Source organism: Dipodomys merriami, unplaced genomic scaffold, assembly GCF_024711535.1.
Source record: "Dipodomys merriami isolate MVZ:Mamm:240054 unplaced genomic scaffold, mDipMer1.0.p SCAF_42, whole genome shotgun sequence".
NCBI lineage: Eukaryota > Metazoa > Chordata > Mammalia > Rodentia > Heteromyidae > Dipodomys > Dipodomys merriami.
This window is the reverse complement of record NW_027205826.1, coordinates 2,640,596-2,668,165: the sequence shown is the minus strand read 5'-3', so window position 1 is coordinate 2,668,165 and position 27,570 is coordinate 2,640,596. Positions and strand designations below refer to the sequence as shown.

The 27,570-nt window shown below is 53.2% G+C and overlaps 1 protein-coding gene across 6 annotated transcripts in view; it reads left to right on the top strand.

Moving 5' to 3' along the window:
- Positions 1-27,570, top strand: part of Llgl2 (LLGL scribble cell polarity complex component 2) — a 38,827-nt gene that overhangs the window by 2,894 nt on the left and 8,363 nt on the right. For 4 of the 6 annotated variants that reach the window (XM_069993015.1, XM_069993017.1, XM_069993016.1 and 1 more), the window contains exons 2-10: positions 8,760-8,864; positions 21,954-22,051; positions 23,870-23,951; positions 24,210-24,325; positions 24,721-24,879; positions 25,612-25,774; positions 25,905-26,037; positions 26,335-26,389; positions 26,902-27,056. In XM_069993015.1, the coding sequence (XP_069849116.1) occupies positions 8,790-8,864; positions 21,954-22,051; positions 23,870-23,951; positions 24,210-24,325; positions 24,721-24,879; positions 25,612-25,774; positions 25,905-26,037; positions 26,335-26,389; positions 26,902-27,056 (1,036 nt within the window). In that variant the 5' untranslated portion in view covers positions 8,760-8,789. Of the gene's footprint in view, positions 1-8,538; positions 8,598-8,759; positions 8,865-21,953; positions 22,052-23,869; positions 23,952-24,209; positions 24,326-24,720; positions 24,880-25,611; positions 25,775-25,904; positions 26,038-26,334; positions 26,390-26,901; positions 27,107-27,570 lie in introns of those variants that run through there. The other 2 variants (XM_069993014.1, XM_069993018.1) reach the window with 2 other exon arrangements.

Below are 27,570 nucleotides of genomic sequence, written 5' to 3'. Positions count from 1 at the left end.
GGTCATGGGGCTTGAACTCTGGGCTTGGGTGCTATCTATGCATTCTTCAGTTCAAGGCAAGTGCTCTACCGCTTGAGCCACAGTACCACTCCTGGTTTTCTAGTGGTTAATTGGAGATAAGAATCTCATGGACTTTTCTTCCCCGGGCTGGCTTTGAACCGTGATCCTCAGATCTCAGCCTCCTCAGTAGCTAGGATTACAGACATGAGCCACCTGGTTAGACAACAACTTTTAAAGGAAGAAAAGGTCCATTATCTTAGATGACCTCTGTTCATGGAAACAAAAAGAATTCTTGGAGTGAAGAATGAATTATTTTAGAAAGAGGAAAGGAAGGCAGAAAAATAGTCCCTTCTTTCCCGGTAAGTCTTTTCCTCAAACAACATCATTTTATCTTCTCAGACATCAGGTGACTCTGAGTACATTTTGTATCGCCTTAGATCCATCACTTAACTACACTAAAGCCTTATTTTCCCAGATGTTGCTGAGGAGGTAAAAACATTGTTCCTACTTTGACCTGGCACAAGGCAGGCACCCAAGGATGGACAACTTGTTAGCTTCCCACAGGAAGGGTTTAAAAAAATTGCCGGTCACTTGCAGGCCTTTTGATCGATATCTGGGCCCTTGGGAATTACCTGACCACTGAGGGAGTTGGCTCCCCAATAGGTCATGATTTTGTGATTTTTTTTTTTTTTAAACATCCCTGGAGGTCAGAACTTTTTGGATGAGAACACTCCTGCCGAGTCAAGAGCAGTGGCCTTTTCTGACCTGACATCCTGTTTCCCTGGCCCCTGATACTTTCCATGCTCCTTGGGCCAGCCATGGATCAGGACTAGTGAGCAGACCCCTGTAGGGGCGGGACTCTCCCAAGTGTAGAATCTAATCTGCTCATGCCAGAGAGCTCACCCTTCCCACTTTCTCCATGGGACCGGGAACACGTTCCTATGCTGCTTGCTGGTCCTTAAGGAGATTGTCTGGGAATTTCATAATGCTCCCTTTCAACCTCACTTTGGGGAGGGGATTGTCTGTCTTCCCCTGCTAGGGCTTCCTGCCCCATTCCTCTATCTGGGAGAGAAAATGGTGCATGGAACTGGAAAGTTTGGAGCCTCTGCCATCAGTCTGTGACCCCCAGCTATCCTGTGGAAGACCCAGAGTGTATCGGAAAAGAGCCCCCAGGGGCAGTGGGACAATGAGGAACAGTTACTGAGACACCTGAGTTGGCGGCCAGGGTAGAGCCCAGTGAAGCTGATGCCTTTCCAGGTTGACCGCCTGGACCGCCCAAGCATCCTGAGTACTCCTTTCTGAGAAGCCTGTGTATCTCACTCACCCATACCACCACTATCCTGCTCCCCCTGGACCAAAGCATGCAGGCTCTTCTTGTAACTTGGTTTTCCTCTTCCCCAGGCCAAGTTTAAAGGGAAAAACAGGGCAGAAGATAGATGTTCCCCATTAGGGCCTCTGACCCTGTTTACCATCCCTAGCTCGAGATCCCAGGAAGACCCTCCCTGGCTGTACCTCATGGCCATACCCTGACATCTCTGACGTCACCTTCTCTCCCTGCCCTACCCCAGAGGAAACTGGTCCTTTCAAGATCACTCCACTCCTTTCCCTTCCCAGGAACCATAATGAATTCTTGAGCTAGGAGAGGCTCCTCTGGGCGTGGGGACGAGGGAGCTTCGAAGTACCTGACTCTACCCTTCAGGAATTCAGCAGAGACCTGAGCCTTCTCTCTAGGCACCTGACTCAGTGTTCCCAGGGTTTGATGAAAGTGACACCTGGGCCCGGATCTGTTTGACTTGTAAATAATATGAATATTTAATAATCTGGGATTCTTCTTGCCCAGGATCTGTTTAGGTCCTGTGCAAGGCGGGGTCCACAAGGATACTCTAGCAGGATGTCCCACTTGAAGGCCACAGGGCCCTGGCTGTGACCCAGGACTTGACCACAGGGTAGGGAAGATCTGGAGGGCCTATGGATCCTACCTAAACATTCCTTGGGGTCAGTATTGGAGATCTTGCCTAGTTAATCCCTGTGCTATCCAGACCGTTCAGTCATTGACTTAACAAGTATCTGTAGGACTTACTTTTTTGTTGTTGTTGTTGGTTGTGGGACTTGAACTGTGGGCCTGAGCATTGTCCCTGAGCTCTTCAGCCCAAGGGGAGCGCTCTACCACTTGAGCCACAGCGCCACTTCCGGTTTTCTGAGTGGTTTATTGAAGATAAGAGTCCGTGGACTTTTCCTGCCTGGGCTGGCTTTGAACCACAATCCTCAGATCTCAGCCTCCTGAGTAGCTAGGATTATAGGTGTGAGCCATCATAGAATTTTCTAAAAGGTAGGGAACCTGAGTGACAGAAAATGCACAGTAAATATGAATTAGGAGATGATGCGAGTTCAGAGCAGGGGTCACCCCAAGGTGGTGGAGCTGCAGCCTGGTAAGGCACATCTGAGCAAAGACTTGGAAGGGTGGGATGAGGGAGTTCTAGAATATCTCCCATGAGGCAGTGGAGGAGACTGGGATGGGGCTTGATGGGGACCCAGTGGTCTACCACTCCAACCCCAGTCAAGGGGGTCCATCTTCTCCCAGAATGGTTTTGTTTCTCCATGTACTTGGTCACATCCACCTGCTCACGTCCCCAATCTGGTGTGGGATGGCAGGAGGAGCTGGTGCTCCCACAGTGGGGATGCATGCATGTGTGCAGGTATACACACCTGCATTCATGTGCATTTAATCTTCCTGTCCGCTTATGGGTCCAGGAGGGGCGCAAGAAAGGGACCAGTTCAGGAGGACCCAGTCCCTCCTTTGCAGTGTGTGGAACAGGTTTGTGGCCCCATAGGCTGGATGACAGTGGGGCTGGAGACCAACCCCTAGTGGAACCAGCCTACTCCTTGCCAGTCCCGTGTTCTGAGAGTAGCTGGAAAGAACAGAAAATTCTGGGGTCAGATACAGTGGAGTTGTAGATTAGGACTTGGACTCTTTACTCTTTGGGGATCAGTTCTCTCATGAATTAGGTTTTTAGGTGTGTGGGTGTGTTGGTTGTGAGGCTTGAACTCTGGGCCTGGGTGCTGTCCCTGAGCTCTTCAGCTCAAGGTGAGCATTCTACCACTTGAGCCACACTGAGTGGTTAATTGTAGATAAGGGTCTCACGGACTTTCTTCCCAGGCTGGCTCTGAACTATGATCCTCAGATCTCAGCCTCCTGAGTTAGCTATGATTACAGGCCACCGGTATCCGGCTGAGAATTAGTTATTTTGCAAGTAATCGTCGTAAGAACCAAATGAGTCGGTGCCTGTGAGGTGTGCAGAGTAACATGGGGTTCCCAGTCCCTTTTATGACCTGACAACAGCAGCGGCTGCAATTCCCTGGGCTCCCCATCCCGGTTCCCTTGGGTCCCACCTGAATGGGTGGGATAAAGGTTCTACCCTTACCTGAAGTTGGCTTGCTAGCAGCCTTCTGGTCAGGGGCTTGCCTGGTGCCTCTGGCAGTATGAGTCTCCCAGGGCAACAGCAGCCCTTGAAAAGCAGCTCTTGGGCACCTGAGTGGGCAGGGACAGAAGCTAGAGGGGTCAACAACTACCAGTAGGAGATGCCAAGGTATTCTCACATCCCCGAACAGGAGGCCAAAGCCACACCCCTGCCTGGCACAGGATGTGGAGGAAGGGAGGGCAGCTTCTTGATCAGTGACATGCTGTGGGGAGCTTGAGCAAAGAGGAGAGGAGAGCTTGGGCCCCATGTGTTGTGTCCCCAGAAAGCAGATAGATGCTGGTGTGGCTCCAGGGGTCTCCTCTTCCTTGGGCCAATCTAGAAGTCTTGAGCCAGGCGCTGGGTGTGGACTTTGCTAGCAGATCAGTGGAAGTGCCTGGGCTATTGAGGGATCTTCTTGGGATATCTCTCCCCACCGAGGCTACCATGGCCCAGGAGCAATGCCGCTGTCGCTCCTGACCCCTGTAGGCAGCCTCATTTCTTCTTTCCTTGGAACCTTTTACCTCCCTGGAGATGAACAAAATGCACCACTAATCCATGACCTTTCCAGTATATTGTCTGCATATGTAAATGACCTGTTAGGTAGCTTGCTAAGGCGGAGGTGAATGGTCATGGAGCTGGGCAGATTCGGTCACTTTAGTACAAGGTGCAGTCAGGCACTGAGGGGGACCCGGGGAGATGGCTTCAGATGGGGGAGGCTTTTTGGAAGGGGACTGCTGCTGCTGGAGGGAATAAGAAGGTGTTTCAGGCCCAGGAGCTCCTGACACCTTAGTGAGCTGAGCCTGTGGGGGGCAGTGTCTGGACTCTGGAGCAACTAGTAGGGCGCTGGCTCCAGGAGAGGAGGTATGGGAGAGACACAGGCCATAGGCCCCTGGATGGTCAACAGGCCCCCTTGGGGTCAGACTGAAGCTCCTTGCTGAGGCCCTCCTCTAACCCAACTAGGCTCTCCTTTGTTATCTGCAGTCTGTCAGCTCATGTAAGCCCAACCCCATGTCGGCTTCATATCTATTGTTCTGCCTGCCTGGCCCCCTTCTCCATCTCCATCTTACCTTTCAGATAATGAGTAGAGCCGGGCGCTGGTGGCTCACGCCTGTAATCCTAGCTACTCAGGAGGCTGAGATCTGAGGATCGAGGTTCAAAGCCAGCCCGGGCAAGAAAGACCGTGAGACTCCTATCTCCAATAAAACCACCAGAAAACCGGAAGTGGTGCTGTAGCTCAAGTGGTAGAGCGCTCGCCTTGAGCTGAAGAGCTGAGGGACAGCGCCCAGGCCCAGAGTTCAAGCCCCAGGACCGACCAAAAAAAAAAAAAATAACATCAGATAATGAGTAGAGACCTTACCTCTTCCTTTCACTCATTCCTTCATTCAACAGGAACTGAGGGATGCAGTTATGAACAACAGAAAAAACAAAGGATAAAGGTCAAAGTAAGGAAGCAGCTTAGGCTAGGCTCCAATGGCTCACCCCTGTGATCCTAGTTACTTAGGAGGCTGAGATCTGAGGATTGTAGTTTGAAGCCAGCCAGGGCAGGAAAATCCATGACTTTTTTTTTTTTTTTGTGGGTCGTGGGGCCTGAACTCTGGGCCTGCGCGCTGTCCCTCAGCTCTTCAGCTAAAGGCGAGCACTCTACCTGAGACACAGCGCCACTTCCAGCTTTTTTATTTTTATTTTTTTCTGTTTATGTGGTGCTGAGGAATGGAACACAAGGCTTCATGCATGTGAGGCAAGTGCTCTACCACTGAGCCACCTTCTCAGCCCTCCATGAGCTCTTAGCTCCAGTGAACCACCAGAAAACCAGAAGTGGAGTACGTTCTCCTCACAACCAAGCGATCTGAGAAGGCCAGCAGGCTCAGTTTCCTGTGTATTAGCTCCATGCAAGACTCTTCCCTTTATATCTTCTGTCTCCCTGGAGTGGGCTGAACAGGCACGGTCTGCCAGGCCTGGCTTCTGATCTTCACAGAGAACTTGCTCGCCCAAGGTTCATGGCCCTGTGGGGAGAAGGTGCCTGAAGTGAGTCTGGCCAGGCCCAGACCTGTCCTCTACCTCAAGAAGGGGTGGTGAACTTTTCTGCCTTGCCCCAGTAGTGTGATTTCTGTTTTGGGAGACTACACTGAGGGTCCAATGGGGACCTAGTCCTACCTCTGTCCAAACCCCTGTAGGACCGGCAGCAGTTCTCTGCAAGGCCACCAAGGCCAGCCAGACCTCCAGCATCCAGGAGGCAGTGGCCGGTATCCTGGCCTCAAGCTGCCTGTCTGGCTCTGAGCTAATAGCCTATGGGAGTGTGTACACGCGTGGCCCTGTCTTTTAGCTGCAGGGAGGTAATTAGGCACCACTGTCCTGTAATAGCCATCTTTCACTGCCTACTGAAGCCCTTAGATTGGGGAGTTTGTCAGGCTTGGGGTCAGATCAGAATTCTGCCATTTCCTACTTGGTGACCTTGGACAGGTTGCTTAGTATCTGCCGTCTTGGTTTCCTCGTCTGTCAAGTGGAGCTGCTCTATTTACCTACCCAGGGGCTTGCGGCTGTAGCTATAACCTCGTGGAGTTCAAAGGTGCACAGGACCTGTGCAGACATGTTAGAGTGACTGTCTCTGTAGGGTTTGGGGTGGTAGGTGGGGGCTTCAATGTATTTGAATGAGCACAGATTGCTTGAACCAAAGTTGTTAATAATAACAATCATGGAGCCGATCTAGTCCAGGGCCTCATGTGTAGCAGGTACTGGGAAGGGCACTTGGGTGGGTGGTGGGCATTGAGTACTCTTGCCCATCTGGCCGAGTGGAACATCTCCTGACCTGTCCCCTCCCTCCTCTGACCCTCCACTTCTCATCCTGGCCCCTGAGCCCGTGTGGGGTCCTTGGCACAGAGGACCTGGAAGCTTGGGGGGGGCGTGGCTCTTCTTTCTAGGGAGTCACTCCCAGCTTCCTCTGGTTTCTGACCCAGTGACCTGAGCTGGAGAGGGGAGAGTCAGCACCCCAGGGGCCTGCCTGCTGCTTTATGAGCTTAAGCCACCCTCCCCCACTGCTGGAATGTGTGGTGGCTCAGCTGTTTGTCCAGAGGCAGAGATCACTGGAGATGGCTGCTGCCCCGAGTCTGTTTTCACTCCCAATCCCAGGAGCCCCTGGGCTTTCATGCTTGGTGTTTGTTCTCTGGCCTGCTGCAGGGCCCCCAGATCAAGTAGACACTGGGACTTTCCTAGCTACCTGCCCCTGCCGTGGAAGTGGGAGGCTCCCTCCCTCAACTGTGGTCTGGCTCCCCTAAAATGTGAAGACACCAGCCTCCCCCCCACACTTCCCCCCTCCCCCACTGCCACTCCGTGGGTGACAGTGCGTTGAGGGGTCCTTGGAGTTTCGTTTGGAAATGACCCTTCCCATCTTTTCATTCGGAGCAGGTATTCCTCTCTGCCTGTCCTTTGCAGCAGGAATGTAGCGGGAGGCGACCCTTGTCGCTAGAGCAGCCTGCAACTCCTAACTCTGCCATACAGATGATACGGTGGGGAGTCACCTCCAGCCTCTGGTTCCCAGCCTTAGATCTCTAGGGTCCTTTCCTATGAAAACTGCTCTGGTGGTTTTATTGGTGGTGTTTGTTTGTTGTTTTGTTCTTTGAGGCAAGCTCTCACAGTATATATAGCCTAGGCCTAGGTTGACCTGGAACTTGCGTTGTAGCCCGGGCTAGCTTTAAACTCATGATCCTTTTGCCTTAGTACTAGGATTACAGGTGTATGCCAACATGCTCAGAAATTGTATGGTGTGTGTGTGTGTGTGAGAGAGAGAGACACCAAACTCAGAGCCTTGCACGTGACAGGTGGATGTTCTACCACTAAGCTCCAACACCAGCCCTGTGATTAATTTTTGCCACCTCCCAAGAAGTTGAAATCATCAGGACATCTTTCAAGCCTCAGCTTAGACAGGACCCCCCACCTGGTCAGTTCAGGCCCCAGCGGGAGCACTTAGCACACAGCTGGCCTGTCTTTACCTGTCTTTGCCCACAGTAAGCTCCTCCCTGATAGGGGCTTGCCTTCCTTTTACTCTAGAGAGGAATGCATGGAGCCCTTTCTAGAGTGGGCCTGAGCCCTTGTGTTTCCTAAGGACGGGACTTGGCATCCTGTGGTCAGTGGGAGGTGGTGCTAGGCGGAAGCCAGAGTGCAGTTGATCCTTCCCCCTCCCCCAAGGGTAATCCAGAAATAGTTCCCCCTTGGGCTGGAAATAACATTCTATGGTGGGCAGATGGTTTAGGATCCTTGATCTGGTGGGTTGTTTGTGTGTATGTGTGTGTGTGTGTGATTTTTTGTTGTTGTTTTGCATTTATTTATTTACATTTGGTCCAGTCGTGGGGCCTGAACTCCGGGCCTGGGCGCTGTCTCTCAGCTCTTCAGCTCAAGGCTAGTGCTCTACCACTTGAGCCACAGCGCCACTTCCGGCTTTTTTTCTTTTTGATTATGTGGTGCTGAGGAATCGAACCCAGGGCCTCATGCATGCAAGCAAGGCAAGCGTTCTACTACTGAGCCACCTTCCCAGCCCCTGTTGTTTTGCTTTTTAATTGGGTGCAGATCTTCTGTACTTGGGCTACATTTGGGTCCCCAGGAAAGGGAACCAGCCCAGGGATCAACAGGGAGGCTGAGGCCAGGCCTGTCAAAGAGACTCTAGCAGCCTCGTGGAATTAATTAGAGCTGGGTGTCCAGCCCTGGTGATAGCCCAGCCCCCCTGAATAAGCACTCTGGGGGCCTTCTTACACTCAGTCCCCATGGCTGTCTGATGGGAGAGACCCAAGCCCCTAGGCAATCTCCCTGAAGTTTGGAGGAGATGGCCTTGGTGTTCGGGTCCCCTACCCCAGGTCTGGAATTGCCCCAGTGCCTCTGGGTTCTGTTCTGGAAGTTTTGGGGACAGCCTTGCATTTCCATCTTTCCACCAGCTCCTGGGGGAAGCTTGTGAAGTTTCCCTTTCTGGAGTTTTATGGTTTTTCAGAAAACAGGTTAACAATTAAGCTAATTAACCTCAGGGCCTGCTGGCCCTCCTTGTTCCTATAAAGCCAGACTAAATGGCTTCCTCCCCCAGCTTTTCCTGCTCCCATTATAAGGCCACTGGTAGCTTTGGAGCATTAGCCAACAGGGACAAGCCTAGGCCTCCAGGTACCAAGGTCTCCCTGACTTCCTCTTGGGGACCACACTACGGATGGCAGGCAGGAAGCCTTGGGTGAAGCTGGGCTTGGGGGGAAAGACTGGCAAGATGGGGATGGCCCAGGCACCAGGCAGCCGTGGGGCCAGGCTCAAGGGCTCCTTTGGTTTCCGCAGGTCTCTGGTGAGGGCTGCAAACTAAGGAAGATGAGGCGATTCCTGAGACCTGGGCATGACCCTGCCAGGGAGAGGCTGAAGCGGGACCTGTTCCAGTTTAACAAGGTAAGCGAGAAGCCAGAGAGACCCTGCCCTGGCCCGGACCGGCAAGGGGAAGGAGACCAGATTTTCTTTCCCTGGATGAAGGATTTACTTGGCTTTGCCTGAAAGGCCTCGTGGGAATCTGACTTTGGAAGTGAGGTGTGGGAGGGGAGCTTTCCCAGGAAGGGGGATGTGTGTGCGTTGGGGCTCCTTGTCTCAGGTCTCTCACTGGCTGTGTCACCGCTGCCCTCACACCTGTACAATGGGCATACAACAGTCTGGCCTGCCTGCCTCGTCACAGGGCTGCCAAGGAGGCGGAAGGAGAGAAAAAAATGAAAGGGCATTGCCCCCTGCCCCCTGCAAGGGGTCTGTGATGCTAGACTCCTTGGGGCTCAGGAGACCCAGACCATTTGAGCGCCTTTCCTCCTCAAATTGCTTCCAAAGGAAAAGGCAGCTTTCCCTGCAAGCTGGCACCTGTGCCTTCTGGTGGGCTCTGGCTCTGGAGAGTGGGTGAGGTATCCCAGGGAATGAACCAGAGTTGATGATTGACTTCCCAGGCCTGCTCCTTAGGCCCCAGAAGCTCTGAAGGCCTACTCGGGACACTGGGCCTGTAAACAGGAGGAACTCAGCGTGCTTCATTAGCTCCTCAGTCACCTAGCAATCTGAAGCTGTTTGGGGGTAATTAGTCTTCTCCCCTCTGCTTTGATCTCTGCCCCAAGTGGACTTTAGGAAGGGGGCAACACCATGATGTTTTTCCCTAGGGGCTCAATCCTCTAGGCCATGCCCAAAGTGGAATTCTGACTTTATTTTATTTTATTTTTTTGCTGATCATGGGCTGTGAGCTCTGGCCTTGGGCACTATCCCTAAGCTCCTTTTGCTCAAGGCTAGTACTCTACCACTCAAGCTACTGTACCACTTGGGAGTTTTGAGAAGTTAGAGATAAGAGTCTTTGTTTGGGGTCCACTTGTGGGCCTGAACTCTGGGCCTGGGCGCTGTCCCTCAGCTCTTCAGCTCAAGGCTAGCGCTCTACCACTTGAGCCACAGCACCACTTCTGGCTTTTTTTTTTCCTGTTTATGTGGTGCTGAGGAATCGAACCCAGGGCCTCATGCATGCCAGGCAAGCACTCTACCACCGAGCCACCTTCCCAGCCCCTAGAGGTAAGAGTCTTATGGGGACATTTCTGCCTGGGCTGGCTTCGAACACAATCCTCAGATCTCAGCCTCCTGAATAACTAGGATTGCAGGTGAGAGCTACCAGCATCTGGCTGAATTCTGACTTTAAAACTAGTACTGGGAGCTGGGCACAGGTGGCTCCTAACTACTCAGGGAGCTGGGATAAGAAGATGGAGGTTTGAAGCCAGCCTGGGCAGGAAAGTCCATGAGACTATCTCCAATTAACCAGCAAAAAGCCATAAGTGTAAGTACGGCTCAAGTGATACATCTGAGCCAGCACACTCACACCAAAAGTACTAGGGATAAAACCCAGGATCTGAATACCAACTGTATTCCCAGCCAGAAAACCTGACTTGTTGAAGGCTTTAGTCTGGGATCCTCTCAGGAAATGGCACCTCTCCTTATGAAAAATGAGAATTTCTCCTCCTTAGTTGGTTTTTCTGTTGCTTTGAGACATTACAGAATCAGCTCTCCCAGGTTCAGATCCAGCTTTGCCACTTAGCCACTTACAAGGTAGGAGACCACGTGCCCACCACCCACAGAGTAGGCTTGTTACCCACTTTACATGGAATCAGTTGATAACTTCAGGCAGTGACCCAGCAATCTTAGCTGGGGGAGAGGTGCTTACGGCCATTACCTCTGGAATCAGGGCTTGTCTAGATGACCACTGCTCTTGCTGCCTTGCTTTTGAGCCACATGAAATGGGATGAGGGTGTTGGGAATGGCATCATCTCAGTACACCTGTGACCTGCCACCCTTGCTCCTGAGGGGCCAGCCAGAACCTCAGTGTCCAGCAAGGAGGCCTGGGTGACCCCCCGGTGCCCCTGTTGCCTTTGGGGATGCTTGGATCTCTCACTGGGAAAAGATGGCCAATTCCAACTGAAACCGGACAGACAGGCTCAGCAAAGGGGTGAACCCTCGCCCCAAGTTCCTCTACAGTGGGTGAGGCTGGGTGGGGCTGGGGTGGAGGAGTCTTTTTCCCCACCTCCCTTATCTACCACTGATAGACCCCAAGCTTGGCCACCTCACCCCCTGATCTGGCAGGGAGTGAGGGGGGAAACTCTGGAATTGCTGCCTTCCTTCCTCCCAGAATCCCTAATCTACCATCTATAGCCCCAGGCTTGGGGCTTTAGGAATCTCAGATGGTTGAGATTCTTCATTCTTCCAGATTTGGGGCCGGTAAGGGCTGATGGTCTGAAATTTCACATCTTGGGAGTTGAGAGGAGAAAGGAGGGGGGGGGTAGGGAAGGGGAGTAGGGAGTCATGGCCAATGTCATTCAGCCTCTGGTGTATGATGGAACCAAAAGGGCAGGGCTAAAGGGTTAAGTCAGATCCTGGAGGATTTGAGACTCCAGATGAGGCCTACCTACTCCAGACCTTCCCCAGCCTCAAACTTTTCCTGATCCTGTGGGGCAGAGATGAGACTAGAACCTAGGAGTCTAGGCTTGACCTGGCACCAGGGCCAGGTAGATTTTGCTGGAGGAGTGAGTCAGCCAGCCGCTGGCTGGTTTAGAAAGGCTGATTTGGGTCATTGTTTTCTCTAGAAATGTCTTCTTAGGAGACATTGAAGTGACTGGATGCAGTCCAGAGTGAAGGAGGAGGCCAGCAGAGGGATGAAGGCAGGAAATTACCTCACCAGGTTTTCTTAACCTTGGCACTAGTGACATTGGGGCCAGCTGTACAGCGCAACTCTTCTGGGCATTGTAGGATGTTTAACAGTAGCCCTGTTTCCTACCCATTAACTGCCTTCCATGTCCCCACCCAGATGTGACAGCCTGATGGGGTGCACCTTGTGGGTAAGATACTTCTGGTGAAGCAGAGCACTGTGATCCTAGCTACTCAGGAGGCTGAGATCTGAGGATCATCGTTCAAAGCCAGCCTGGACAGAAAGTCCACGACATTCTTATCTCCAAGTAGGCAGCGAAAAGCCAGAAGCAAAAGTATGGCTCAAGTGGTACAACACCCTCCTTTCCTTAAGTGAAAAAGTTAAGAGACAGCTCCCAGGCCCCAGTACTGGCACACACACAAACATACACACATACACATATACAGAATCCACACACACACACATATACACACAATTGAAAAATGGTCCTGATTGACAGCAGGTGGAATGGAAACATTTAGAACATCCTATTACCCAGACCCAGTGATCTTTCAGTATGGAGTGCGGGGACCTAGGAATCAGCCTCTGAGACAACTGTGGAGGTCTCTGTCCTAGGTGGGTAGTGGTGCCAGGAACCACTGATCTTAGTGCTCCCACTGGGATCCCATTTAATTTGGTCAGAATAGGAGCAACTGTGGTCTCTAATCATAGTGCGGTAGCTTTGCGTGGTGGTTTGTATGGACCTTGGCCCCTAGCTGCCTGGTTCACCTTCATCTCTAGAGAAGGTTAGCCCAGCTGGGCACTGGTGGCTCATGCCTGTAACCCTAGGCTGAGATCTGAGGATTGCAGTTCAAAACCAGCCTGGGCAGGAAAGTCCATGAGACTCTTATCTCCAACAGAGAACTGGAAGTGACAATGTGGCTCAAAGTGGTGGAGCACTAACCTCAAGCAAAAAAGCTCAAGGACAGTGCCCAGGCTCTGAGTTCAAGCCCCACTACCCCCCCAAAAAAAACAAAAAACAAAACAAAACAAAAAACAACAGAAGGTAGCCATAGAGTTGGTGTGGAGATGGAATGGATCCATGTATATACTGAGGGCTGATGTATATACTGTATATACTGATGGCCACAAAATTGGATGTGGCCTCAAAATTTGTGGTGAGGGAGGGTCCGTCCAGTAGACAGTGTGGACCAAGCTAGACCCTGAAGTTGGCTTGTGGGCTGCTGGTACAGACAGTGGTGAGTGCCAGTCTCTGTTTAGCCCTTCTGAGGGCTCCATCCTCAAGGCCAGTCTGCAGGGCACTGTGCTAGAGAGGCTGGGTGGGACAGTGGTACTATTACAGTCTTGACCCCAGACACCTTCTGGGCCTTTCTCACTGCCAGCAGAGAGCCCTTGGACCATGCTCTGGAGAGCTGTATGTGCCTGGGCTGGTGATGGCACTGTGACCCAAGTCTTCAAACTCGCTGCCAGAGGGACAGCAGAGAGGGAGTGGGTTAGGGGACCTGGTAGTGCAGTAATTAGAGGCATAAATAGAACTAGACAGCCAAGGTCTAGATCCCTGTCCTGCTTGCCTTCTTGCTGTGTGACCTCTCTGTTCCTCATCTGTCAGATGGCCCTGGTGACAATCCCTCTCAGCAGGCTGGCACGCTGAGCGGGTTTGTGAGCCTCCAGCGGAGCCTGTCACGCAGCCGGTATCGAACCAGCTATGCCTCACCACTCACAGACCGGGTTGTCCCCAATCCACAGGTGGGGAAAATGAGGCCTCTAAGGCTTGCCCACCCTGAGCATGTCCCTGAGGGCGCTGGCTGGGGATGAGGACATTTCCTGATGCATCTGCAGAGTGGCTGTGTGGCCTTAGGGTGGTGACTTCACCTCTTGGGGCCTCAGTTTCTTCTTTGAAGTACTCATTACCACGTATGGTGGATCCACAAGCCTGTTAGAGAGACAGCTAAGTTACCTGGCAGTGCTGTGTAGGATCAACCCAGGGACCTCAGCAAGAAAGGAAAGGAACCTTCAATCAAGGTGAGTCACCTTCCTTGAACACCTGCTCTCCGTCCCTGTGAAACCCCAGGCCTCTCCCCGCCCCCTCCCCCCAACAGCCATGCCCCCCAGGGAAGCTGCAGCAGCAGCTAGCCACCTGCCTGGGCCCTTCCTGCCTGGCCCACATCCCAGCCCCAGGCCCTGAGCAAACAGCGTGTTCCTGACCAGTGGTCCCTGCCCAAGACCAGGTTGTTTTGTCTTGGCTTTTCCTGGCTGGGCCCCTGGTGTCAGGTGACAGCCACACCGGGAGGGCCAGGTTGCCACTGCCAGGAATCTGAGCTAACCACACCCAGTATCAGGCAGAGACACCCAGCCAGCCAGCCAGGCTGGTGTGTCCCCTGTGGTCCTGGGTAGCCTCCTGGCACTCTAGTCCCCATCAAACCCCTCTCCTATCCTGTGATAAATACCAGGGGCCCTTCCAACCCTTGCTCCTCAAGGGGGGGCCTCCCTGGTTGAGGACAGAATGAAGATGTGCACTGTGGCTGACAAACACCTTTGCCGCCCCCTTCCCTTCTGGGGACCTGGGCTCAGATCTGGAGCCAGGTTGAGACAGTGGCCTTTCTCTCCCACACGGGCTAGTGTTGCAGTTTGGCAGTGGCAGTGGATCTTTGCTCTCCTTTCCTGCTCCCTGTTAAAAGAGTTCATTGTTCTCTCCTCCCTTGAAGGAGGTCACCTGAGCCAGGTAGCAGGATGGGGGCGGGGCACGGGAGGTGGGAGGATGGCTTTGAGGCCGCCAAGATTTGGGCAGCCTCCTAGTTTGATCTTGCGCTGGAGTTAGCTGGGGTCACTGGTCAGGAGGCCTGGTCTGGGAATTCTATATGCCCATTGAGGGCTGTGCCAGCTGCCTCGTTTCTACCGGGAGTACTTAGGATTTTCTGTGCCCTGGAAGTCACACAGCAGGACAGCTCAAGCCTAAACCCCACCTGTGCCCTCTAGGTGCCTGCTCTGAAAGAGACCATCCACACTGCCCCTTCCAGAGACCTAGAATTGTTTCTGGCCCAGGACCAGGTGTATGGGACAGGGTGAGAGGTGGAGGAAATCCACATGGACCTTATTGTACTCCAATGGGGTTTGCCAAGACAAAAACAAAAGTTAAGACTTAGATAAAGGATGGCAAGGGTGTGGTCTGCACTGAAGTCTGGGGACTGCTGGGGCAGGGCTGGGGTGCCTGGCAGAGCCTGTGTTTTCTCCCTTACCAGGGTTCCCTAGGCTAGACTGGGTTTCTGGCTCCTCCCTTTCCCTTCAAATAGTTCGGTCTGTTCCCTAAATTGAAATCCCTTCTTCCTTGTCCCAGTGAGATCCCAGGGCCTCTCTCCCCACCCTGCCCATTTGGGTCCCCTCACTGACTGAGCCCCGGCTTTGCCACCTGGCAGAATTGACTCATTCCCCTCAGGATTCCCCCGGGAGCGACACTGTTACATCTGAACCCAGTTGGGCCCAGTCCAGGGAGAGTCACCGTAGAGTTCACTGTCCTTGTTTTGCCTTGGGGTGGGAGCCTGGTCCCTCTGGGGTTGGCAGCCTGGAGAAGATGCCTTCTAGTGCTGCAACAGACAGATGAGAACCATGGGTGGGGAAGCTGAAATCAGGAGACCCAGCCTGAGACGGTGGGTACTGTCAGGTATATTGTCTGGAGCCTTTCAGAGCTGCTTTGTGGGTAATGTAAGGACAGCCCTGCTCAGGACAGTCCCGGGCATCATCCTGGTGATGGGATGGGAGGTGAGGCTCAGAATAAAGTTGCTCAGAATAAAGTACACACTATTGAAGAGGCAGGAGAGGATTGGAAAGTCAGTGGGTCTGGCTGAGTGTCTGGCCTACACTGGCCTTTAAATCAGGAGGGGATGGCAGGAAGGTAGCCACAGTGGCCTCAGGATTCTGGAGGAAATGCAGAATGATTGTGTGTGATTGGAGGGTGATCGCCAATTTCTTTGTCTTCCTCTGGGCTAGAGAAAAAAAGCTGACCCTGGGGCTGGGAAGGTGGCTCAGTGTAGAGTGCTTGCCGTGCATGCATGAAGCCCTGGGTTCCATTTGTCAGCACCACATAAGCAGAAAAACCTGGAAGTGGTGCTGTGGCTCAAGTGGTAGAGTGCTAGCCTTGAGCTGAAGAGCTGAGAGACAGCGCCCAGGCCCAGAGTTCAAGCCCCACGACCGACCCCCCCCCAAAAAAAAAAAAAAAGCTGACTGTTAGATATAGCCAAGTAAGAAGAGCACCACACACGTGGTATTCAGGTAAGGGATAGGTTTATTCATCGTTTCAGCTGGCACCAGGCCATCTTGGTCCTCCACACGGTGGGGAAAGGCCTGGGAAAGAGAGCTGGGAGAGCTGGGAATGAGAGAAGAGCTAGAAAAGAGCTAGAAAAAGCCGGGCGCAGTGGCTCACGCCTGTAATCCTAGCTACTCAGGAGGCTGAGATCTGAGGATCGCAGTTCAAAGCCAGCCCGGGCAGGAGAGACCGTGAGACTCCTATCTCCAATAAACCACCAGAAAACCAGAAGTGGCACTGTAGCTCAAGTGGTAGAGCGCTCGCCTTGAGCTGAAGAGCTGAGGGACAGCGCCCAGGCCCAGAGTTCAAGCCCCACGACCGACCAAAAAAAAAAGAAAAGAGCTAGAAAAGAGGGCGTCTGGGCCTGGGCTAGGCCTTATCTAGGATATGGGCGGAGAAAGGTGTGGCCACATCAAATGCAGTTGTGACCTCTTCCTGGTGTGCCTGTTGCCTGGGTAACACAGGTAACTGGGCGGAGACTTTACTTCCAGGAGAGTGGAGTCTGCTCGTCATCCTGGAGTGGACCTTACATTCCAGCCTTTTAATAATCATGGAATAGGGCGCGGATTCTCTCTGGCTACTTCCTGCTGACAAGGGGCATCCACAATAGGGGTAAAAGACTGGAATTTGGTCCCCTCCCAGAGAAGGCAGCAGGCAGCACTGTCCCTTGGTGGCGTGAGTCCTTAGATGGAGTCTGGAGACCTCTCATGAGGCATTGAGGGGCTGGAAAAAAAATACTAGAGAGCCAAGAAGAAGGACTTGGGGGCTGAAAAATGTTGGTAGAAATGTCCCTAGTTACTTCTGACATCTGGCGACTAGGTAGAGAAGAAGTCAGGTGACAAAGGCAAGAATATAAATTCCTGTTGTTAATAGGTAGACAGGTATAGACATTGGATGGGCAGGCTTCTTACTTCTACTGACCTCCCAAGTCTGGTTAATTTTGAAAGGGCAGGCACAAAGTTGCTGATGTGACATCATCTCTTCTTACTCCTCTTCATGTTCCCTTCTTCCCCAGACTGGCTGAGTCTAGGTGCTCATTGCTGGGATGGCTTGTCCCAGTTGGTATTCAAGGAAGTTTGAACTCAAGGCCTGGGCACTGTCCCTGAGCACTTCTGCTCCAGGCTAGCACTGAACCACTATGAGTTATAGTACCACTTGCAGTGTTTGCTGGTTTGAGATAAGAGTCTTGAGCCATGCTTCCAGCCTGGCTCTTTGCAGGTTAGTTGGGAGATGGAATCTTAGGGATTTTTCAGCCTGGGCTGGCTTTGAACTGCAATCTTTGCCACAAAAGCCCTTTGTTATTTCCAATTAAAGCAACAAGGAAATCAAATAGAATAAGTAGAGTTTACCTGCTCTTTATCAAGAACTGACCAACAAATATTCTGCAATGACAAAACTCATTAGATGTGAATTTTAGCACAGATATGCCCAGTATTTTATAACCACGTAGTCAGTAGTAGAAGACACAACACAAAACAAAAAAGGCAAAACTCAAAACCCAAAATTTTTGACAACAATGTGTAGATATCTTTGCTAACAAAGCACATCAGATGGTTGGGCCTCAGTTACCAGGGCCTGTGAAAAGAGCAACTTGTTAGCAAGGCACCTTAGAATAGATGGAGTAGTAAACTTGGTAGAAGGTTAAAGGTCAGATGGGGTCAAACCCTTAACCCACCATGTGGCCAAGATGGTGAATTTCTGAAAAAATGCAAAGAAACCCTGAACAAATGGATCAAGCCTACATTGGCTAGCCTTTTAGAAGGAACCTAGAGGGGGGTCCCTGGGACCCAGCCTGCATCGCACTCTTCAGGGCACAGCCAAAATGTAGAAAAGAGAAAGGGCTAGATAGGGAAAGTTGGACATGAATAGCAGAGAAGTTAGGTTTTTAAAAAGAGATAGCCAAGTAAGAACAGCACCACACATGTGGTATTCAGGTAAGGGGTAGGTTTATTCATCGTTTCGGCTGGCACCAAGCCATCTTGGTCCTCCACGGTGGGGAAAGGCCTGGGAAAGAGAGCTGGGAGAGCTGGGAAAGAGAGAAGAGCTAGAAAAGAGGGCGACTGGGCCTGTGCTAGGCCTTATCTAGGATATGAGCGGAGAAAGGTGTGGCCACATCAAATTCAGATGTGACCTCAGCAGATGAAGATGTGACCTCTTCCAGGTATGCCAGTTGCCTAGGTAACGCAGGTAACTGGGCGGAGACTTTGCTGGGACAACGTCTGTTTGCCATCCAGGAGTGACCCTTACACTGACCTGTAGCAGGAAGTGAGATGTTACACTGTTGATGAATTGGGGGCACAATATGTGGCCTGAGAGCCTACCATGAAGCTACAGGCCTGTGGGCACAGGAGCTCACACTGATATTTCTAGCTAAGACCTGAGGATCTTTGTTTGAAGCGGGCCTTGGCAGGAAAATGAATGCATGACACTCATCTCCAGTTAACTACCAAAAGGCTGGAAGTGAAACTGTGGTTCAAGTGGTAGAGCCCTGGCTTTTACCAAAAAAAAAAAGCTCAGGGATAGTGCCTAGGCCCTGAGTTCAAGCCCTAGGACTGGCGCATACACAGATGCAGACCTGTTTATCCTTGGCTATCTCTGCTGGTGTCTGAAGACATAATTAGATAGTTCAGCATGGTGCCTGGATAGAAACGGAAAATGAGCCTGGTGCTTGTGGCTTGGGCCTATCATCCTCGAAGGAAGCTGAGAGCTGAAGCTCACTGTTCAAAGCCAGCCCTGGCAGGAAAGTCCCTGAGATGTTTTTTCCCCCTGGTCCTGGAGCTTGAACTCAGGGCCTCAGTGCTATTCCTGAGCCACTCTGCTCAAGGCTAGCACTTGACCACTTGAGCCGCAGCACCACTTCCGGCTTTTTCTGAGTTCTTTATTGGAGATAAGTCTCACAGACTTTCCTGGGTTCCAACCGCAATCCTCAGATCTCAGCCTCTTGAGTAGCGAGGATTCCAGTGCCTGGCTAGGATCAGCTTCTTGGCAGCACTGGCCATGTGGCAAGAGACAAGTGTTGAGTAGCCAGGTGTAGCTCATGACCACCCAGCTGAGTAGCTCTGCTCAGGAGTGTGGGGCCTGCTGCTGGCTTACCAAACTCCTAGGGGGGCCCCTTCTCATTCCCACCCCCCACCCCCGCCCAGATTCCACATTCCAGAGCTTTGGCCCTGAGTTGCTGCTGCCATGATGGTGCTGGAGAAAATGCTACTGTTTCCAGAACCTTCTTGTAAAGGCTCTGGCAGCTGGCTTCCTGGGGCCGCAGCAACCCTAGGTTGGCTAAGGCTTTAGCAGGGCCCCTGGGGGAGCTTGTCCTGCAGTCTGTTCTTTCCCTGCCTGCCTGCCTTTTCCTGGGAAATGTTTACATTCCAGACACTTGCTTATCTAGCCAGGGCTTTTCCAGGCTCTGCATTTTTTACATAGCTGAACGGGGACCTGGGTTGGCAGGGGCGAGTGTGGAGTGGGGGGGGGGGGAGCTCCTGCCGAGTCCCCCTCTGTAGTCCCATCCAGGTAGAGCCAGTTGCAAAGTGGATTCTTGATCGTGGAGCCTAAACTCTAGGCCTGGCGCTGTCCTTCAGCTCAAGGCTAACATTCTACCACTTGAGCCACAGCGCCATTCCAGCTTTTTCTGCTTATGTGGTGTTGAGGAATCAAACCCAGGGCCTCATGCATGCAAGGCAAGCACTCTACTACTGAGCCACCTTCCCAGCCTGCAAAGTGGACTCTTGCATCCACTCCCCCATTCAGTTCCATAGGTTGCCCAAGCTCCAGTCCCCAATGTGACTCTAGCCTGGGCCTCCTTCTGGGAACTACTGGACTGGGCTGGGTGAGTAGGGAGGCTGTGGGCCAGATCGCTGTCTCCCGGGGCTTATCTCTTGGTGCTGCCAGAAGCACTGATCTGGCTGCTGAAGAGCCCTGGGCCAGGGAGGTGGGCTCACTACTGAGGCCCTTCTCAGCCAAGCCTTCTCCATGGCTAAAAACAAAGAAAAAAAAAAAAAGCCTGGGGAACAAGTGGTTGCTTTGGTTGGGTCTCAGCTCAAACCCAGCTGGGCAGGGCCTATGTCTCCTGGATGGAAGTGGGGCAGCTGATGGAGAAGCAGAACCCAGGACCTTCCTGAATGTGCCTGGTCCATCGGGAATTTTGCTCTGCAGTTCTTGGCCTGCCTAAAGAAATGCCCAGATGGGCTGGGAAGGTGGCTCAGTGGTAGAGTGCTTGCCTTGCATGCCTGAGGCCCTGGGTTTGATTCCTCAGCACCACATAAGCAAAAAGAAAAAAGCCGGAAGTGGCACTGTGGCTCAAGTGGTAGAGCGCTAGCCTTGAGCTGAAGAGCTGAGGGACAGCGCCCAGGCCCAGAGTTTAGGCCCCACGACTGGATTCCCCCCTTCCCCCCCCAAAAAAAAAGAAATGCCCAGAGCTGCAGGCAGGGCTAGGAGTCCAAGTGTGAGTGTCACTGCAGCTGGCATTGGGAAATCTCCAGAAACAGACCAAGCAGTCACAGAGGCCTGTGACTGAGGCTTCAGTACCTCAGAGTTATCTACAGCTGCTCTGAGTCATTTTAAAGCTTTTACCCACTGGGTGGCTTTGAGGGGAGACACAGGGCAGAGAGAGAGAGAGAGAAAGAGAGAGCGTGCGCGTGCGTGTGTGCGCACGTACACACTGGAGGACCTGGGTAGTATGCACTGGAGGACCTGGGTAGTATGGTCCCAGTCACACTCTACTTTTTTTTTTCCCCCAGTACTAGTGTTTGAACTCAGGGCCTGGGCACTGTCCCTGAGCCTCTTTGAGCTCCAGGCTAGCCCTCTACCACTTGAGCCACAGTGCCCCTTCTAGCTTTTTCTGAGTATAGTAATTTATTGGAAATAAGAATCTCCGGAACTTTTCTGCCCAGGATGGCTTCAAACTATGATCCTCAGATCTCTACTTCCTGAGTTTTTGCATTTTTAAATATACACATTGGGTCAGGGGTTTGGCTCATTGGTAAAGTGCTTGCCTTACATGTGCAAGGCCCTGGTTCCAAGTGGGGGGGGGGGGGGAGACTGAAAGGAAAAACAATAAAATCTTCTTTTTAAAAAGATAATGAGGGCTGGGAAGGTGACTCAGTGATAGAGCGCTTGCCTTGCATGCATGAGACCCTGGGTTCGATTCCTCAGCACCACAGAAGCAAAAAGAAAAAAGCCGGAAGTGGCGCTGTGGCTCAAGTGGTAGAGCACTAGCCTTGAGCTGAAGAGCTGAGGGACAGCACCCAGGCCCAGAGTTCAGGCCCCAGGACCGGACACACACACACAAAAAAAGTTAATGAGGGGGCTGGGAAGGTGGCTCAGTGGTAGAGTGCTTGCCTTGTATGCATGAGGCCCTGGGTTGGATTCCTCAGCACCACATAAGCAGAAAAAGCTGAAAGTGGCGCTATGGCTCAAATGGTAGAGTGCTAGCCTTGAGCTGAAGAGCTGAGAGACATCACCCAGATCCAGACTTTAGGCCCCACAACCAAAATAATAATAATAATAATGAGCCAGGTGCTGGTGGCTCATGCCTGTCATCCTAGCTGCTCAGGAGGCTGAGATCTGAGGATCATGGTTCAAAGGGGCAGGAAAGTCTGTGATGCTTTTATCTCGTTAACCACCAGAAAACCAGAAGTGGTGCTGTGGCTTAAGTGGTAGAACACTAGCCTTGAGCTGAAGAGCTGAGGGACAGTACCTGGGTCCAGAGTTCACGTCCCACAACCGACCTAAATAAATAAATAAAGTTTTAAAAAGTTAATGAGGGCTGGGAATGTGGCTTAGGGGTAGAGTGCTTACCTAGTATGCATGAAGCTCTGGGTTCGATTCCTCCGTACCACATAAACACATAAAGCAAGTTAATAAATATGACACGTGTATACGCATATCACATCATATTCCTCTTTCCTGCTATCTGGCTCTGGGCTGCAGCTCTACCATCTTAGACCTCAGCCATAGTCATGGTGAGGCAGGAGGTAGGCAGGCCCCAAGGGTGTGGGGGGCGTGTTTGCAGTCTTAGCCCACATGGCTCTCTTTGCAGACTGTGGAACATGGCTTCCCGCACCAGCCCAGCGCCCTTGGCTACAGCCCTTCTTTACGTATCCTGGCCATCGGCACCCGCTCTGGGGCAGTCAAGCTGTATCCTTTCTAAGTGCTCACCCCTACCCTGAAGGTCCGGGAGGGTCTGTGGATGGAGTGTTCATACTTGAGTAAGGCCTTGTGGCCCTCCTTGCTCATGAACTGTTAGTGTGAGGGCAGACTTGTTCTGATTTCCAGCTTTGGAATGGGATGAGGCGGGCTGGGTTGAGGGTGTGGGAGTTGGGTTGGATGGCAGGAGGGCTTGGTGTGGCAGTCTTTTAAGTGAGAATGGGGTGAATTTTGTCTTCTCATTACTCAAGCTGAACTTGGCCCAGTGGGGTCCTGTGTGTCTGGGCATCGTGCCCAAAGAAGAGAGAGGCTTGGCCTTAGCCTTCCCTTCTGCCCTGACAGGGTGTGGGGCCTAGAAACTTCATTTGGTGGAGGTGGGGTGGGGGCACTGCTGAGTACAGGGAGTTTCAGAAGAGCCTTAAAGTTGCATCTACCTGTAGGTGAGTGGCCAGCAGGAGAATGGTTTTCTATCTCCCCATTCACACCACCATGGCAGACCTCCCCAAAAGGAATTAGACCTGTCTTTTTTTTTTTTTGTTCTGTCGGTCGTGGGGCTTGAACTCAGCCTGGGCGCTATCCCTGTGCTCTACCGTTTGAGCCATAGCCACAGTTTTCTGAGTGGTTTATTGGAGCTAAGAGTCTCATGGACTTTCCTACCCAGGCTGGCTTTGAACATTGATCCTCAGATCTCACCCCCCGCCCCCCCAGTAGCTAGGATGACAGGCGTGAGCCACTGGTGCCCGTCTTGGACCTTTCTTCTAGAGTGGCCTAGACTCTGTTTCCCTGCCTTCAGCTGTACACACACACACCCATACAAAGCAAGTTATAGCTGATCCCTCTTGTCCTCGGAGTCCACCTGTACCAAGTGGAGGCAGGCAAAAGCCAGGAACTACTACGGTGTTTCCCTTCCTCCTGGTGAGTGGCAGGAAGGGGCTGGCCTGGGCTCTGTCCACCAGCAGAAGCAAGGTGGCTCTAAGGGGAAAGGGCAGCACTCGGTCAGCAACTTCTCCAGATCATACCCCACAGCACACCCCAGTTGGGTGGTCTTTTCGCCAAAGCATTGATGCTGTGCTTTCTTGGGGCTGTGGGAGATTTCCAGGGCAAGCTCACAAGTTCCAGGAAGGGTGAGTGTCCCTTGAACTTCTTCAGCCGGCCTTATCAGAGCTATGATCTTGGACACACACCCCCATCCATCCTGTACCCCAAGAATGAGCCAGTGTGCGGAGCTGGGAGATACCTCCTTCCTAAAAGCCTTCCTCCTTCTCTGTGTCTCTGTCACAGCATGGTGGGGGGGGGGGGGCTGGGCTGGTGTTCACACAGGAGGGCTGGGCCTCAGGTCCTGCCACTGCTCACTCTTCCCCAAGCTGGTTAATCATTGCCAGCCCTGTCCATATCCTGGTTACCAATCCCTGGTGCTAGGACTCAAGCCAAGTTTGCGGGGGATGGGCTGGAGTGGTGCCCCGTGTGTTCTCACTGGTGCCACCAGGTGACAGCCCATGGCTCTGTTGGCACAGCTCCAGTTTGGGGGATGCAATCGGGGGTGCGGGGGAAGGCAGCCTAATAGCTGTCAGTGATAGAGCTTCACCTTCCGCATGTGAGATGGTCTCCGGCCTGCATGGCTGGCTGGGTGCGCTCTCTGGGTCAAGTTAGTTGCTGAGTGTCCCTGGGTCAGGGCCGCTGCCATCTCCTCCCTGCCCTGTGCCGTTGGGCATCGTTCTTGCTCCTTCCCACCTGGGCCAAGAGCTCGCCTCTCAGGGTGGGAAAGGACTAGTGTCCAGTGTGCAGACATTTTCCTGAGCTTTCTCCTAGCTATGGTGCCCCCGGGGTAGAGTTCATGGGACTCCATCAGGAGAACAACGCGGTGACGCAGATTCACTTCCTGCCTGGCCAGGTAAGGGCTTAGCTTGGTGGGGGAAGGGTGGGGGAGACAGGGCTCCCTGTCCTTCTTACCATCATATCTTCTCGGATGGCGGGGGGAGGCATGGCCCTGGGTTTGGTGCTGTGCAGACACCTAGACCAACTCCCTTTCCCCAGCTGGAGGCTCATAGGCCATCCTGAGGGCAAGGCAGGGTCTGGGGCTCTTGGAAACCAGGCCAGCCTTCCTTGATCAACAACAGCACACACTCCTGTCCCCCGTCTCCTTCCCCAGTGCCAGCTGGTCACCCTGCTGGATGACAACAGCCTGCACCTGTGGAGTCTGAAGGTCAAGGGCGGGGTGTCAGAGCTGCAGGAAGAAGAGACCTACACTTTGCGTGGCCCCCCAGGGTAAGCTGCCCCTCCTCCCCCAGGGTAAGGACGCAGTCCCCTTCCTTTCCCAGCCCAGCCTGACCCAAATGCCCTTGCCAGTGCCTGCCTGGCTTGTGTTGGAGCCACTGTAGCCTCTGCATTGGTGCACTGGGAGGGGCTCGGGTGCCCCTCCTCCCATGTCCACGCTCTGGTGTGCAGGAGGGTCCCGGGTGTTCCCTGTCCTCTTCCTCCTCCTCGGCAGAAAGTCCCCAGCCTATCCATCCTGACCTGAGACGCTATAAACCCCATTCCCGGCCCTCAGGGGCAAGACTTCCCCAGGCCAGGCCTTGCCTTGGGACTGATGAGACCAGGGACCCTGAGGTTGCCCCTGCCTGGGCCCCATCCAGCTCATGCTCATCTGTCATCTTGGGCAGGGCTCCCCCCAGCGCCACGCAGATCACCGTGGTCCTGCCTCACTCCTCCGGAGAGCTCCTCTACCTGGGTACCGAGAGTGGCAGTGTGTTTGTGGTACAGCTGCCCAGCTTCCACGTGCTCGACAACCGGACCATCACCTCAGACACCGTGCTGCAGTGGTGAGGAGCCCCACTTCTTGAGCGGAGCATGGCCTTTCCCCTTTGTTCCCCAGAAAAGGTCTCCCTGTATCACTTCTTTTCTGGGGAGTCTATAGGGACAGGAAGGAAGATGCTTTACTTTCCCCTTGTCTTCCAGATTGAGACTCTGTCAGTTCTGGGGCTTGAATTCAGGGCCTGGGCACTGTTCCTGAGCTTTCGTGCTCAAGACTAGCACTCTCCCACCTGAGCCACAACTCCATTTCTGGATTTTTGGGTGGTTATTTGGAGATGAGAGTCTCATAGACTTTACTGCCTGGGCTGGCTTAGAACCATAATCCTCAGATCTCAGCTTCCTAAGTAGCTAGGGATTCTAGGCGTGAGTCACTGGCACCTGGCACACTGGAGATTTTTTTTGGGGTGGGGAGGGGGAGGACAATCCGGGGACTTGAACTCAGGGCCTGAGCACTGTCCCTCAGCTTATTTTCCTCAAGGTTAGCACTCTACCACTTGAGCCACAGCACTGCTTCTGGCTTTTTCCCTCTATGTGATACTAAGGAATCGAACCCAGGGCTTCATGTACACTAGGCAAATACTCTACCACTAAGCCACCTTCCCAGCCCACCCTGGGGAACTTTGGGTAGGTCTCCGTCCTATTTCACACGTTGCCCGTCTCCCCACCACCTCTGCATGCTGGCATGTAGGATGCCCTCAGAGCATGGAGGGCCCCAGGGCTCATGGCACTCCCCCGCCCAGGTTGCCAGAGGAGGCCCGCAGCCGGCGAGTGTTTGAGATGGTGGAGGCTCTTCAGGAGCACCCTCGAGACCCCAACCAGATCCTGATTGGCTACAGCCGGGGCCTTGTTGTCATCTGGGATCTGCAGGCCAGCCGTGTGCTCTACCATTTCCTCTGCAGCCAGGTAGGTGAGGGGGGCAGTGGCATTCCTGGGCCCCAGTGTGCCGTACAGCCCTGTGCTGAGGCCCCAGGGGTGGGCACTGGGGACTCTACCCTGATGCTAGACACTGCTCTCCCCCTCTCCTCCTCTAAAGCAACTGGAGAATGTCACTTGGCAGCGGGATGGCCGCCTGATTGTCACCTGCCACTCTGACGGCAGCCATTGTCAGTGGCCTGTGTCTAGTGACGCCCAGCAGTCGGAGCCCTTGCGCAGTTCGGTGCCTTATGGTCAGTGCTGTTCCTGCCCTGTCCTATTGCCCTATCCTCCTGAGGAGCACCTACATTCTTCCCGGGACTCAGGGATAGGGTACCTGGCTTACAGAAGCAAAACCTGGGTTCATAAAGTTCAGGGCTTGGGCCAAAGAGCCACATATCCAACTTTTCAGATGCCCGCTGGGGCTCTCAGCCCTGAGCAGGGCAGGTTCCCTGCATAGGTCCACACGTGGACGTGGGTGTGATCTGTGTCTACGGGAGCTGGCATGTCTTAAGAGAGGGACCTGCTCACGCCTATTCCTTTTCTTTTAGGTCCCTTTCCTTGCAAAGCTATTACCAAAATCTTCTGGCTGACCACCAGGCAGGGGTAGGTATTTGAGCAGGTAATCTTGCTTCACAGTACCTCCCTGGAGCACTGGAAAGACTGCTTGGGCCCCTGCTCAGGGTGACGGTGGCTGGTAAAGGCCAACCCAAGGAAGGGAGGAAGGGCAGACGTAGCATTCATTCCTCTCCATAGCTTGATTCCTCTCCAAAGCCCCTTCCCAGAGGGATGATATGATCAGCGAAATTGATCATTCTTTGGGCTACAGCCCATTTCTCCAGGCGGATTCATCAGGGCGGCTGGTGTAGGTGAACCAGGTAGCTGCCCAAACTCAGGACCCCCATCTTGGGTGCTACACCTGATTCTGAATTCTCATTTGCCACTTGCAGCCAGAAAGAGCTAGCCTCTAGTCCTGTACTAGCTAGAGTCTACTCCTGAGACTCACCTCCCTTCTGGTGTTGGGACCGCCAGACGCCAGGCCTTGCTACAAAGGCTGGGCCTTGCCCTGTGTGCCCCCAGAAAGTCCCAGCAACTGGCCCTCCTCTCCCTGCCTGCAGGTTGCCCTTCACCATCTTCCAGGGCGGCATGCCACGAGCCAGCTACGGGGACCGCCACTGCATCTCGGTGCTCCGCGATGGCCAGCAGACAGCCTTTGACTTCACCTCCCGTGTCATCGACTTCACTGTCCTCTCTGAGGCAGAGCCTGCGGCCGGTAGGCAAGCTTCGGCTGTGGGAGTGCAGGGTTAGACGTGGGACACGGAGGAGTGCTGGGAGGCCAAGCCAATGAAGGAGAGCCCTGTAGATATTCCCACACCTGTCATGCCACCCTCCTGGCCTCACTGTGTGCCTCTTTAGGACCACCACGGCCAGTGGTGATGCCATTTTCGCCAGCTTGAGACTCAGCCAGGAGCTTCATCCTTCCTGGCCGCCCCTCTCGCCTATCTCAAACTCTAAAGAAGGGACAGAGCCTAGTGGGCCAGAGCTGCATTACCAGATTTACCATCTGTCCAGCTTTGGCAAAGAGTCCTGGCTTTGGCACAGTGCAGCCTGCCTTCTGGGTGGAGTAGCAGGTGGCTGTGTGGGGCCAGCTGTGAGTCAGCCTCATAAATGGGATGACAGGCCAGACCAGCAAGGGCCGGTGTCGAAACCAAGAGGAGGCTTCTGGGAACTGTCCAGGAGGGCGGGCAAGCCAGCGGCCTCTTCCGCTAATGACTCTGGCCTACGCA